Raw genomic sequence first — 14,886 nt, 5'->3', positions numbered from 1 at the left:
TAAGTGCTCAGCTCTACGCAATAGTGCAAGCTTTTATGACCCTTTGTAACAGATTGAGTGCCTCCTTCCGTCTGTTCTGCTTTTTTTCATTGCTTCAACTGCCTCCTTTTTCTAACTAAGCATTCAATCTCCTGCTGCCGTCTAGACTTTCCAGGAATAGTTTGTACTTTTTCCTTTCTTTTTTCAATTCCAAACCTCTCGCTTCCATATGCGTAGATTATCCAGTTTCTTTTCAACTGTTCCATTTAACCTTTCCAAAGTAAAACAGAGACCTGTGTTTACTGTGTTCCATGCGGTTTTTTCAGAAGCTCTTGGCCATTTAACTCCAGGCTTGTGCCCGTTGAAGTTCTTTTCTCTCTTACGCTGGTTCGTCTGACCGGGTTCGCAAGGATCATTAGGTTCATAACTAGTTGTATCCACGCAAGTCCTCCTCACTTCTATGACAGGGGTGCTGATATCCTGTGAACTGTGGTTTGCTTCCTGTCGCTGGATTTCATTCGACTGACTTGACTGAATGCGAAGCCCTTGTCCCTTCTCCCTCAAGCATTTCATTCTCCCTTGATGAATTTTCCAACCCCTGACCGTTGTCGCCATGCTCCAGCCGCAGACACAAACCTGGAGTTCCATGTCTTTGCTAACTGCAGATCTTGAACTAGTCTTTTGTGAAGTACTCTCCATTCTCATATCCGTTTCCGTTCTTAAGTCGTTAACCATGTTATCCAATGTTGAGTCATCTTCCGCCCCCGCTCTCGCAGACTCTAGGGGTATTTTTCTCTTTCATTTCTTAGAAGCCTTGGGCGGGTGTCTGCAGCATCCTGTTTACCTTTGAAAACATACAGCTGGATACTGCCGACCAGGGTAGCTAACCCTTGCCAGCCCCAATGGGGTCTCTTTCCTCCTGTCAGCTGTCTCTCCATGCTGTCACAAGGTATTTCCCTTGTTGCCAGTAAGTACATGTATCATATAATGAAATATTAAGTGTTTATACAGTTAAACATGAAAAACCTGGTTTCAAGCAGGTGTACTCAAACTTTTGACTGGTACTGTCATTTATAACTACATCATATTGTATGATGTTGATGTGATACAACTATCTGAATTTATCAGATAGGTTAAAATTATGACACTGAACACTACTATACTGTTAAATAGGCCTACTTATTTTAAATATTAACAAATATAGCACCCGATAATCTGTATCCTTTGCTGATTTATTTACAATATAAACAGAAAACTGTGTAGGGCTAGTTTAAAAAGGTGTTAAATTTCTTCCACTAAGGTAAATGTATCACTGATATAAAGACTTCAGTGCACAACAATTCTTCCAACTATTGCATGCTATATATATATATATATATATATATATATATATATATATATATATATATATAATATATATATATATATATATATATATATATTACTCTCAAGCCCTGTACATCTTTGAACATGTAAAATGTTTTGGATAGATAATTAGCGCACAATTATTTGTTTGAGAGTTATCCTAAATACTTTCAACATAACACTTTGTTAATATGTTTAATCATTCAGTAGATCTACTTACAATATTACTTATTTATGCATGTATTAATTTTTCACTTTTAACGACATGCTGTTTCACGGTCCCTGGATGGAGGTCACCCTTTTGCCTTCCTTCAATGTCTTTCTTACTTTGCCTCACTCCCAGTGTGCACCGCGCTGCACAGTGACGACAGTAACAAAACACAGCAGCAGACAAGAAACGGGGTGTTGCTTGATATAAACATTACACAATCTTAGGCGTACAGAACCGACTAAAATATAACCAAAAACACATTATTGTTTGAGCACGAAATATATTGATATTGGTCAATACACATGTTGCCGCATGTAAATTAAGTGCTAGAAATCCCAGAGCAGTTTTCTGGAGGATGTGATACATGCGGATAGGTAAGTCTACCACTGTTGTTTTTGTTATTAACATAATCAGTTTTGTTGCTGCAATGTGAGATGGTACATTTAGTAATGTAACTGAATAAATTGTTAGCCGATATGGTATGGCGAGTATGTTCTTTAAACAATAATAATAACTACAGTTATTTTAATAAATGTAGCAAGTTACTCCCGAACAGCTTGACAGATGTCTATGCAGTGACAGCTGTTTGTGCTGAGGCTGACCAGCATGCAGTGGGCCTGGTCGAAAACAAAGCACAATGAACGTTAGACAGGGCTAATCTAATATCAAAAGGTTGTGAAACACATTTAGAAAATTAAAATCACGCATAAAGAACATCAGCTTAGTAAGCCATTTTCAGTTTCTGTTTTAGTTACCGTTTAGAAAAGGTAGGTTAGGCCTTGGAGTAGAGATGTATTTTACTGTGCGACTGGTGCGACTTCATCCATTGAGTATCACAGCGATCATTTGAGTTTTAAATACTGATAACATTTCACACTTTGTAAAAGTAAAATAGTTGTTAGTTCTGTATTGTTCTATTGAATGTGACAGTGTGTACGGGAGATGACTCCGCCTGGATTTGTTCTGACAAGCAGTGGAACAAAAAGTTAAACATTTAGCGTCCACAGTGGAAACGTGTGTAGATTGTTACGGAATGATATGAAATTGGGGCCTACATGTACCTGTTATGTTAATGAAGTCAAGTAAATCATTAAAACTTAAAACCGTAAAGTTGGTCACTATCATCATTCAAAGATGTGTAGGCTGTTGTTTATGGAGAAAGTACAGTGAACTTGCGTAATGGTGATGTAACCCCGTCGACCAATTCAATACAGTGGACGATTCTCCGATAGACAGTGAATTCACCATTGCTCTTGGTTTATAATTGACAGTATTAACAAGAGATAAGAAGCATATTTCTGTCCTTGAAGTACTGTAATCAGGTTTGACACTAGTACAAAACAAAATACCTGCACATATCTGATACTGTGAGAACAATTTGTTTAATTTACACACTGGCTCCTATGCGATTTAGCTGCATATTGTTAATGTTTCAATACATATTTTTTGTGCTTTAGATAGAAGGGCTTAATCTTTGAAATTTCAGTCATTTAGTTAATAGCTATACAGGTTACATAAGATTTTATGAATGATTTACATTGCATTAGTAACTAAATGTGCTTGTAAAATTTAAGTCCTTATTGAACTTTTGACAGTAATTTGATATAAACTATTAATATACACTGCCCCCAAAGAAAAAAGCAAAGATCTAAAATGTTAGCTCAGTAACATTTTTGTACATAATTTTTTTTTTTAAATTAAGAGAAATATGTTATCTTGATGTTGTCATTTTGCAAAGTCATTTTATTCATCTATGTTCTCTTAGTAATGTAGCACCTTTATGCAAGTATAACTTTACTTTTTGTCTAATGTCCTGTACTGTTCCAATGACTAAAGTTTGTCTCTGTTTTATACTGTGTTTTTACAATTAAGCACAAACATTTTATATTATAGCAAATTCCTATTTTTTTGAAGAACAGATTTATAAAAAAAAAAAAAAAAAAAAAAAAAAAACATTAGATAGCTGAATAATTGTGTAAAAATATACAAGATGTTGTTTTGGGTAGTGTACAGTATAATATCTACAGCAGCAACATGTCATTTTGTCTTGAATGGGAGTCAGTAAATGAAAAGAGCTTACCATCAGTAATGGTTTATGACCCTAAACATCTTAGGCTCTATTTTCTTTTAATGTAAAACTATTTGTAACCCAGCACTTTACAATATACCGACCAGGTGTTTTGCATACAGGACAGGTATCAGTTGAATTTCTGATGATTCTTTAAAATTTGAAGATTTTGTTTTTTTTTAAAAAAGCGTACATTTACTGTAGCTCCAGTTGTCGAGGTCAACAGTACTTATATATATATACATATAATAATATATATATATATATATATATATATATATATATTCTATATATATAGGGATATATCCTAGGAGTATATAAGGATCATTTAGAATATTATCCCACAACGTTAGTAAACTTTCCTAGAGTTTTGCAATCATTTGGAACAATTTCTGTTGCTCTTATATTTGCATATTTTTTCTCTATTACTCATCTTACTACCTGCTATTGTGCATAAAGGCTTGTCTGGTTTTCCTGTGGTTTTGTGACTGCTCAGCTGTGTTGACATCATCTGTAAATGTATTGTTGCCTAAAGTCCAAAACAAGCAATTAGTGTAGTGCTGTTCACTTAAGCTTATGCAATAGGTGGAAGAATTGTTGTGCACTGAAGTCTTTACATCAGTGATACATTTACCTTAGTGCAAGAAATTTAACACCTTTTGAAACTATCTCCACACACTTCCACACTTTTCTGTTTATATTGTAAATAAATCAGCAATTTACCCAACTCATCTGATTAAATTCAGATAGTTGTATCACATCAACATCATACAATATGATGTAGTTATAAATGACAGTCCCAGTTTAGCAGCTGTTTTGCTTCGGTGCAATTTGGGTTTCACTATCATTCAAAAAATCTATATTTTTTTAAATATCATTACTAATCTTATAATTTCAGTAATATTGCCTATATTAATTTTATTCTGCACTTGGAGCAATTGGCCTAAACCCTGCTAATGTCAAGTAAGGCCAGTTGTAGCCTTTAATTTTACTTAAGTCCCTTGTCTCATTTTTTCCCAATTTAATTTCTTTTTTCAGATTACAAGCATTTTATTAACCCATGGTAAGCATTTCAGTGAGCATTTAATATCTACACCGTCAGTATTTGTTGCCAAAAAAATATGATTTCATGTTTAAAAGTAAAGGAAAATGCATGGCCCCATTAGTAAACTGTTCTGTGGTGAGAATTTCCCCTTTGAGCTGTGACGTGGCAAAAGTCAACCTGACCAGAAAAATCATCCAGAGCTCAACTTAGACGCTACCATTGTGTGTAGCACCTCGTTCGACTAATCATGGCTTTCGAGTGAGGAGCACCTCACTCACTTTTGGCAAGTTGCCAGATGAGGGCTAAGTGACAAGTTTATTCGAACTTCAGCCCAACCCTTTACCCTGTAGGGGATGTGGGTCCTAAAATGCTAGTATGGCTGTGTGACAGGCAATGGCTGAGCGGTGACGTCTGGCTAGAAGTCTGAAGTGAAAACACACAGGCAGGTACTGCAGTTCAAAAAGACGCAGCGTGCGCCGTTTTATTTAGAACAACAAATTAATAAAATATTTAAACAAAAAGACACTGCTCACAGAGCAGAAAAATAAAAGGTTTAAACAAAACAGGAACACAAAATATGATCAGTAAAACTAAAGTCAGGCTGGGCAACTGCCTTCACCGATCCTTAGTATTCTAAATTTCTCTCTTGCTCCTTGCTTTCACTCTCACTCCGTCTCTGAACTCCCACCCAGAGCAGGGAGAGCTGCAGATTTAAATACCGTGGCCGAGGGGTTTAACTAGTTTGTAATTATTCTATTACCCCTCGGCCACAATCTGCACGAGTTTATTAATTGTGTGACTGCTGGTTAGTTTAACAACGCCGACAGCCACACATTACCACAAGGTTTTTAATCATTCCTGGTAGAGGACGAGTTACTCCCCTCACCTTTGCCAGAACACATTTAAAAAATAAAAAACAATAACAAAATAAAAATGCACAGCTACACCATCATTACAATAACAAATACAATAAATAAATTATAATACATAAATAACACAGGGGCGGAGGGGGAGACCCTGTTCTAAAAATAATCAAACAATACATTTAAGCAGGGCTTTCTTACCACTCTGCTACAGGCTATGAGAACTTTAGGGACCACTCTTCCAAGTTTGGGGGGCACTTATGGTTTCAAATCCCCCCCACTGGTCATTAACCCTCTGAAATTTTAGATGTTTATGAGATCTACAAGAATCAAGTAAAACATCGATTTTTGGCGACTTTTTTAAGTTGCATTTTGTCATGCTTTCGTGCATTACTTCTCGCCACTTTGGTGAAGCTAAGGTACCACATAGTCTTAAACGAACTGGCATTAATCTTCAATTTTGTATTGTCCATGGTTAGATCTAGAGTAAAAAGTGACAGGGTGTGTTTCCAGGGGCACTAGCTTGGAGCTGAGGGGTTGTGAACATGCGTGTAAAACTTAGATTTCTTTGTTACAGTGACACATTGGAAACTACCAAATCCTCACTTAGGTGCATTACTAACTGATAGAAAACACAAAAAATAGATTACCATGGTAAACTTAAGAAACTTGAGGGGTTAACAACTTCCGGTATCACTAGAACTCTACTCCTATGGGAATAGAACAAAAAAATCTCATTTCTTTTGACAAGTATAACTACGCAAAAAGGAAAGGTTCTTAATCATTTTTAAAGTCGGTTAACAACTGTTATAATAACCACACATCACAAAGTTCAGTAATCATCAGATTTAAAATTATTGCATGCGTGAACTAGAACTGGGAGCGAGCTTTTCTTCACAATGTTCTTCCATTCATAGAGCAGTCTGTCCTCCCCTGAAACCAAACCAGGCCAAATGAAGAAATCATGGAAAACAAATGCTGCACTACACAGTCAGTTTGTCAACTTAAAAAAGAAAGTTCCAGCTTAAAAACATCAAACTCCCTTTTCACCATCACATTTTTAAGATCAATGTAGTCTGCTTTGATTGTAGTAAATGCAGACATTGAGGATCGTTCTGGACGTTATAGAAAATGTAAGGAGTGTGTGTAACAGCAACAGCAGGGGATGTTGGGAAATGGGAGTTCTGAATAAAAACAGTGGAGATTCTGTTTTTATCAGTTTTATAAGGCTGTAACTTGAACATTAAATTCGGCAGGTATTTATTGGCAAAAATCGTTTTTAACCGGAACCCCTATTTATAATGCTCCCCAAAGTGCCCTGAAAAAAAGGCCACCAATTTCTGGATGCTGCTGTAAAAAAATAGATTTGTAGTGAACTTTTATAGGAAGAGAGTCAACTACAGCAAAACAAAAACTAACTACTAACTACTACTAACTACTACTAATTAAGTAACTATTACACATTATGAAGACACATTCGTCTTATCAAAATTACAGATTACTTTTTTTTTTTTTTTTTTTTTATAGCCAGCATTATTTGAAAACAAAAAGTCTCTAGCATTCATTTTGCTACTTGCGTTCACTGTTCAGGAGATAAAAAAAAAAAAAAAAAACTAAAAAACTATTCTGGCTGTCCCATCCTTTTTGCACGACATTGAATATTTCTAATTCAGTGGAATGACTAAATTAAAACAAACAAAGAAGAACCATTAAAACCATAGTTTTAGTACTTTTAATTTTCAACAGTATAAAATATGTGCTACCGTGTTGCCAGGGATATAGGAATATCCCTACTATTCCTATGTTATTCTTTTTTTGAAGAGGTTAGTTGCATATAGTAACAGAAGTTAACGTGAAACAAAAAGAGGCTATATTTGTAACTTGACTTGAGAACTGTACCGTAGTGTGAATGATAGATTTCAGCTCCATGTAATCAAAGTGCTTTAAATCTTATTGACTGTGCACCACCAATCCCATTTAATTTACACATCGCAGCCTGCCAGGTGTGGTATGTAACATCCTGTACAATCATTTTTACATTTTTCAAATTGCTTCCCACCCACCTTATCTTTGTATTCTGGTGTGTTTTTTAAATGTACATTGAGTGAGTGCATTAAGTGCATTAAAAATAGATTAATTTGCTACACGAGATAACGGTTGCGGGGACCAGCACTGGTCTTTACATTTATTGGATCCGAGGATGACCCAAGCCCTAGTGCATTATTTATCAGGAAGTTTTGTCAAACAGAACTCTTAATCCTGAAAAATTGAAATGCAATTTATCTACAAAGCATTTAGAATGTGAAAGTAATAACCTTTTTAAACAAAAACAGCTACTTTCAATGTGTAAAATTACAACATTCCTTGATGAACTGGTAGCGAAGATTCAAGCACTGGAATCTCATTAAGTTTGGTACGTTAACAAATATTTTGCTTTCTACATGTACCTTTACATATAGGCTACATGTATACAAATTAGTTTCAAAATGCTGTTGTGAAAAAATCCATGGGAAGTGATCTGTGGGTAAAAACCAAACACAAAGTTTGGGAACCACTGCCTTAGAACATCTACAAGAAATTTTTATAAAATGTTTTTGGAAAGAATTAAAAAGGTCTCAGATTTCAGGACATTATATGGTAGCACTCAGTTTCGTGTATTTGTCATACCATTGACTTATTTATTAAATAAGCCATATATTCTAAAACTATATGTATTTACCATTAACATGTCAATATGAATTATTAGGATGATTTTGAAATGACTGTGAGGTTGCCTCATTTGGGCAAGGCAATATACCAATTACAATACTCATATCTTACACTTTACCCATTTAAATGTAGTACTGTACATCTATTCAGTACAAAATGCTTTAATTCATGCTGATGTTATACCTGTAGTTTTCAGTTACGCTAAGAACTATTGTGCAAAATATTTGAATGTGAAAAATTCCACAACTTCTGAAAACAAATTGTTTAAAACTATATTCTTTCATTTTTAAAAAAAAGAAAGAAAAAAGTCTGCTAAGTGAAAGGAATTCTTTTTTTTTTTTTTTTTTTTTTTTACATTTTCACATAGACCTATTTTTTGTCTCCATAACTACGTGTATCACTTTAATAGTGGACAGGTGTCAAATGAATGACGACGTTTTGTGTGTGACAGGCAGCAGTTTATTGTAGTGGAAATGCTGAACCAACACAAATTATTTATTTTCTGTCCTACAGTTGTTCTTCTCTTCTTTTCAACTTTACTATTTTTAAAATCTATAGCAAAGCTTTTTGAGCTTTCAAACGACAGCGATATCAGCGCATTGATGTTTTAAAAACTTGTGTTCTGTTGAGTCGTATTGGCTGACACTCCTAAACCATGTCAATGGTATATTCACTGTTATCCCTCTGGTGTCTGTATGGTTAAATGTGCTTAGAGAAACACAATTATATGCAGTATCTAGAAAAAAAGTCCATAGAGATGCTGAGACCAAGCGAGGCAGTGTGCTGCATGAGCTGTATTTGGGCATCTGTATAAATGACATTTCCCTGCCAGTGATGAAAATGAAAATGCAGAGGCTGGGATCAAAAAAGCAGAGCCAGAGACCCTCCCCCATCAAATTGCACCCTGATGTGAACTGTAGAAGTTTTGTGTGAATTTTGTGCTGGAAAATGTCATTTATACACATGATATTCATGCCCAAATATATATTTTGCAGCATCTCATGTAGCACACAAAATATTTTAATACCATTTGGGTTAGATAGTTAGAATTTCTCCAAGTCTAATCTGCAGGGAAAAAAAACAAAGAACAAAAACAGGAGTCATTCAAACTTCAATATAATTCATCTGCATGGTTTATTATCCGTGCAGCTTACTATAATAAAGACATTTCAGTAAAAAGACACTGTTCTGTTCCAATACATTCTTCTAAATGCAGTTACCATAAAGGAGATCTGTGGGATGAAATAGTCAGGAAGTAGGCCTACTGAGTTCAGCTGTTCTCAGCAAAGTGGCTACTTCTGTGATGAATCCGAATGAAGAATGTTAAGGTGGAAAATGGATGAAGGGTTTTTAGGAAATACAGGTATCCAGGTGGCTACTGTATACATAGCGTTTGAATGACATTTTTATTTGGTAGTGGCCTTGTAGGCATTGGGGTGCTTTTACCACGAAATTATTCTGCTCAGATCCAACCAAGGTTTAAGCTTTTCTATTGTGTGATTTATTTTTGAAAATGTATTGGCTTCCTGGAAAATGGAGAATATAGTGCACAGCAGCCCAAAAAGAAATAATTTGTTACAGGTTGTATAATTTGTGTTGTGATATCTTATAGACATTTATCAATGATAATTGATGCATTGACGTTTTATTTTTCAAAATAAATAACAGGCATTCGTTTTGTTTGTTTTTTTTTTTTTTTTAACAGAAGATCCAATAACTAAAAACACTTGTGCATAATAGTTAAAAATAAAAAAAAAACAGAACACTGTTCAAATTAGAACACTTCCGATTATCAAAAACGAAATACAAAGGACTTGAGTTTTTACAACTGAAAAGAATATGTGTGCTTCTGCATCAGATGATATAGGTCATGAGCATCTACTTTTTTTTTTTTTTTTACAGATGGCAGGGATTGAATGTTACTAAAGTGCTGGCTCCTAATACTTGTTCTGTTTTGTTGTATTCTTTTGGTCTAGGATTCTAAAATACTAAATGAAAATCGAAGGGAAACGTAAAGGACGCTGGAGAAATCAACATGAAGTTATATGTGTTTCAGGTCAACAATGGAAGTACCCTGACTTTTGATACTGAACTTGCTGTACAAACGTAAGAGTTCATATTTAAATAAACTTATTCAGCAGTATATTGACAGCAAGTTAAACAGTAAGTAGCGGGGTTCCAGTAAACATACTTTAATATGTTTTACACTTATAAATTTAAACTCTCTGTCAAAGGTATTTTCAAGATGTCTGCTTCGTGCACTCGAGTTTGAGATCAGTGGTGTGCCCTCTCTCTGATCACTGACAAGAGGCGAATATTTTTTTTCCTACTAGTATTCCTGAAGAGACAGGCCCCAATAAAACTTGGACAGTGACGGTGGTGTCGTTTCTCTCTTTCTTCCTTTCTCTCTAGCTTGTGCTCTCTCTCTCAGAGCAAAGGATTGTGGGTAGTGTACTGGACTTTTCAGTAAAGATCACTGTAGACAGTAAGGACTATATTATTTTTATTAGTTCTGAAACTGAGATATTGTAAATGCGGAGAGCATGGACATCTCAAGCAGGTCTGCCACCAAAATAAACAACCAGCTGACAGTGCAGACAAGGTTATCAGATTGCTCAGGGAACGCAGGTGGAAGAGTTGGAGAGTAAGGAGCCTGGGCAGGAGAGACCAGAGCCAGCTTCCCAAAAAAAGAGACCTATTATCGAGACTGAGAGCCAGGTGCTGTCTGCTGAGCAGTCTGACCCAGTGGACCCTGTCAGTGAGGTAGAGAAAGACACCAGCAATCACTTGTTTACAGCAGTTGTAAAAAAGCAAAGGCTTAAAAAAATAGACCCCCAGCTGTTACTAAAAGCTGTGAAGATTTCTCACGACAACTCTGGGTCTCAGCCCAGTGCAGCGATGAGACAGAGCTCTGAGTCTGAGAGTCACGACACCTCTATGGCTCAGGGATTCTTCCTTGTCTGGCTCCCAGCTAAAGCGGGAATCACTTGATGCTGAGGAAATTGAACAGGAATCAATGAAGAATCAGAGATATCCGAATATGATGGAGACGGCGAAGAAGATGGGGCTCTCTCTGACAGCTTGCTGTTCTCTGACATCTCGGCTAGTAAGCAGGTTAGACCCAAGCTTCACACAGAAACAAATCACTGATTTTCTAGACATCACCAAAGGACAAAGGGGGATAGAAGTGAAGCATTACTTCTCTAATTTAAAATTATTTCTGCGTTCCTGCAACATAGTACTAAGGTAATCTACAATTGCCGAGTTTGACCAGAAAAAAACGGTTGTTTAAAAAAAGTTTGTTAGTGGTGTTGGATGTCAATTAAGCTTACTATGGCTCACTTCAATTTCATTCCAGTGCCCTTTCAGCGCCCATTGGGTTTAGCCTGTTTTGTTTTAAACTCTTTTTAGCTTCTATGGCATTTTTTCAAATAGGATCCCTGAATATAAATGGCAGCAGAGACTGCAGAAAAGATCCTTACTGTTTGAGTTTATTGCACAGAAGCAGGGCGGTGTTGTTTTCTTACAAGAAATGCAGACAGATGCAGAGAATCAAACACACTGGTTAAGAGACTGGAAGGGAGAAGCAGTGGCTCTAATGTTAGTGCTGGGTTGCTGTTTTCTCCAAGGTTAAGAGAAAATTAAGTTGTATACAAGAAATTGTACAGGGTTGTCTTTTAAGAGTGGAGGCAAATATAGACAGTGTTCTTTTTATTTTTTGTAACATATATGCCCCTAATTTAGGGAATTAATGTATTGCCTTTTTTAAAACACTAGCCCAAGCTCTATCAAATTGTAACCCCGAAATTGTTATTTTATTAGCTGGTAATTTTAACTGTACTATGGACCATGTTGCAGACAGGAATCGTGAAGAACCTCACCCTCAATCAGGGAAAAAATTACTTGTTACACACTCTCTCTCTCTCTCGCTGTCTCTTTCTCTCCATTCATATAGTTTGACACAATTGGAGCTACCCTGGAGAACAATTCCAACTAGTCTACATATAGGATGAAAACTAAATAAACATGGTCTATTTGTTTTATAGTTTTATGTAAAATTTATAATTCAATATTTAAAGTTGTGGATGAACATACGAAATACAGTACAGTGAGACAGCTTTCATTTCTCTTCATACAAGATCGTCTTCAGTTTCATACAATATTAATGCATAAATAAATAAATCAGATGGTTTGATAATTGCTTTTAAAAGCAGAGGCATTCAATGTAGCTATTTATTACCACCTTTACTGACAGTGATCAGAAAGAGGACACACCTCTGATCTCAAACCCATGCGCAAAGCATACATCTTGAAAGACCTTTGAGAGAGAGTTTACATTTATAAGTGTACAAAATTGTCAGGATGGTAACCGAAAGAAATTACAGGTATGTTATTTAAATAGTTGTAGTATCATGTGGGGACGTATAATTATTTTTCGGAACCCCGCATCTTACTCTTTAAGTTGCTTTCATAGGTAGTGTACAGAGCAGCAGTACCATGTACTGTATATTTTGGTAACACTCAAAAAAGCTCAGCAACTGTGTCAGCATCATGAATTGAAAAAAAAATAATACATTACTGGGAAATGCAGAAGTGGGGCAAAGAGATATATCAAGTCTTGCATGCTCACCCTTGTCCCCAATTGCCTTGTGCCTTTTACGTTGTTTAGCTTTTTTAAATTTGGGATTAAAATGTGATATGTCTGTTTAAATGCTGTTGTCATCTTGACTGACATTTGTTAAAAAGATAATTTTGTAAAACATTTTTCTTTCTGTTTATGATTTGTGTTTTTAGTGTTGCAGACCTTAAACATGCTATCCAGGTCAAATATAAGATTGCTACCCAGCACCAAGTTCTTGTCGTCAATGGTGGGGAATGCATGGTTGCGGATAGGCGTGTTTGCAGTTATAGCGCTGGCACGGTAAGTATAAAGTAAAAATCATTGTGCATCTTGTTAGCATCCTGAATTTCCCGTTTGATACACTTCAGACATGATTTGTCGTGTCTACCAATTCCTGTACAATACGCAGCTCTATTTCTACTTCCTTTCCCACTATACATTATTGTTACTCACTCAATTATCAGAAGTACAAAAAAATATATCATATTTAAGTAGAAGGGTACATTTTATAATTCTCATAACTTCAGTGCTCGTTTTCATCCATCACAGGCACCCCCTTCCATTAAAGGACTATAACTTCAAAAATAATGGTTTAGAGTTTAGAATATTTTGGGATTCTTCCCAAATCAATGTGCTTGCTTAAGCAACATTAAAATAATCAGAAGATGAGGTGGGAAAGATCCCCAAATGTAGTCCATTTGGTGTGAATGACCCTGTTTTTATTAGTTACATAACTATATCTAAAGATGAGGAACATTTTATCTGATTATCACAAATGTGCTGTCAGAACACATATTCTATATTCTTAGCAGTCATTTAGCACAGTGCCAGAGAATCAGCTGAAAGCCGGCATACCCAGTGACTTCATAAATACACATTCCCACATACTTCCTGTGTTGAGGCAGGCAGACAGTCAGTGACAGATGGGTGATCACATTTCAAATCAGATGAGAAAGCTTAGGACTGGTGGTTAACACAGACACTACATGTGGTAAGAAAATGATTTTAATCAGAGTTCCCATTATCATATTTTCTGATGCATTCTCTTTTTCATTTTTTCTGTTTTTTACTTTCATTTCAGTATTTGGTATGACAATATACTGAACTGATCAAAACTGATTTGCACCCCTTATTAAAATAGTTTTAAAGCTGGTCACATAGTATTCTGGAAATCAGGCTGAAACAAAATAATCAAATTCCTTTATGGTAACCCCCACCCCACATCCTTTCCATCCCGTCCATCCATACCAAAGATTCATGCCCAAAGATTAGTGAATACTTTGTGGGATTTCACAAGAACATGTAAGGAATTAACTGCTGCTTTTGCTTTAGTCTAGTCTAAATCTGAATATGAACAGTCCAATTTCTATACTTTATCCTTGCCCTTATAGGATACAAATCCAATTTTTCTGTTCAACAAAGAGATGATTTTGTGTGATCGCCCCCCAGCGATTCCTAAAACAACTTTTTCAGTGGAAAATGAAATGGAGCTGAAGGTGGAAGAATCTCTAATGATGCCAGCTGTTTTTCACACTGTTGCTTCAAGAACACAACTAGCTGTGGTAATTAGATTTTGTTTTCTATGTATCTGATTATGATTAGGTATCCTAATATATTTTACCATACTACTCCTGTGCCCATCTTGAAGCAAACAATTCTATTTTGTCGAAGCTGGGAGTATAGTTGAGATAGATGAACAACCTTGATAATTTCCTAGATTATCCAAAACCAAAACCAAAACATATTTCCATTAAATTATAGGAATAGGCAAATGCCAGCCCCACCTGTACTCTACCTGTCTGAATAATTGTAGAGTAGGTGTTGCTGGCAGAGTTAAAAAGTTACTCTGTGGTGTTGTTTGAATGGAATAAGGAAGGCTGTTCAGTGCCTGCACTTATGAGTCTATAGACAAGCACAAAGTAGCTCAAAGACAGACTTATGAAAATGTTATAACTCAATATTGGAGCAACATAACTACTTGGAATTATTACAGAAAACATGAAATAATAATGGCAATATAATGGC

General features: G+C 35.7%; 1 protein-coding gene across 1 annotated transcript in view; it reads left to right on the top strand.

Moving 5' to 3' along the window:
• Positions 1 to 1,701: 1,701 nt before the first annotated feature.
• rb1cc1 (RB1-inducible coiled-coil 1) overlaps positions 1,702 to 14,886 on the top strand; it is a 78,460-nt gene continuing 65,275 nt past the window's right edge. The window contains exons 1-4 of the mRNA XM_041247559.1: positions 1,702 to 1,929; positions 10,217 to 10,346; positions 13,035 to 13,161; positions 14,253 to 14,423. Coding sequence (XP_041103493.1) covers positions 10,276 to 10,346; positions 13,035 to 13,161; positions 14,253 to 14,423 — 369 coding nt within the window. The 5' untranslated portion in view covers positions 1,702 to 1,929; positions 10,217 to 10,275. The remainder of the gene's footprint in view (positions 1,930 to 10,216; positions 10,347 to 13,034; positions 13,162 to 14,252; positions 14,424 to 14,886) is intronic.

Source organism: Polyodon spathula, chromosome 4, assembly GCF_017654505.1.
Source record: "Polyodon spathula isolate WHYD16114869_AA chromosome 4, ASM1765450v1, whole genome shotgun sequence".
NCBI classification, from domain to species: Eukaryota; Metazoa; Chordata; class Actinopteri; order Acipenseriformes; family Polyodontidae; genus Polyodon; species Polyodon spathula.
This window is presented reverse-complemented; position numbering and strand designations above follow the sequence as displayed.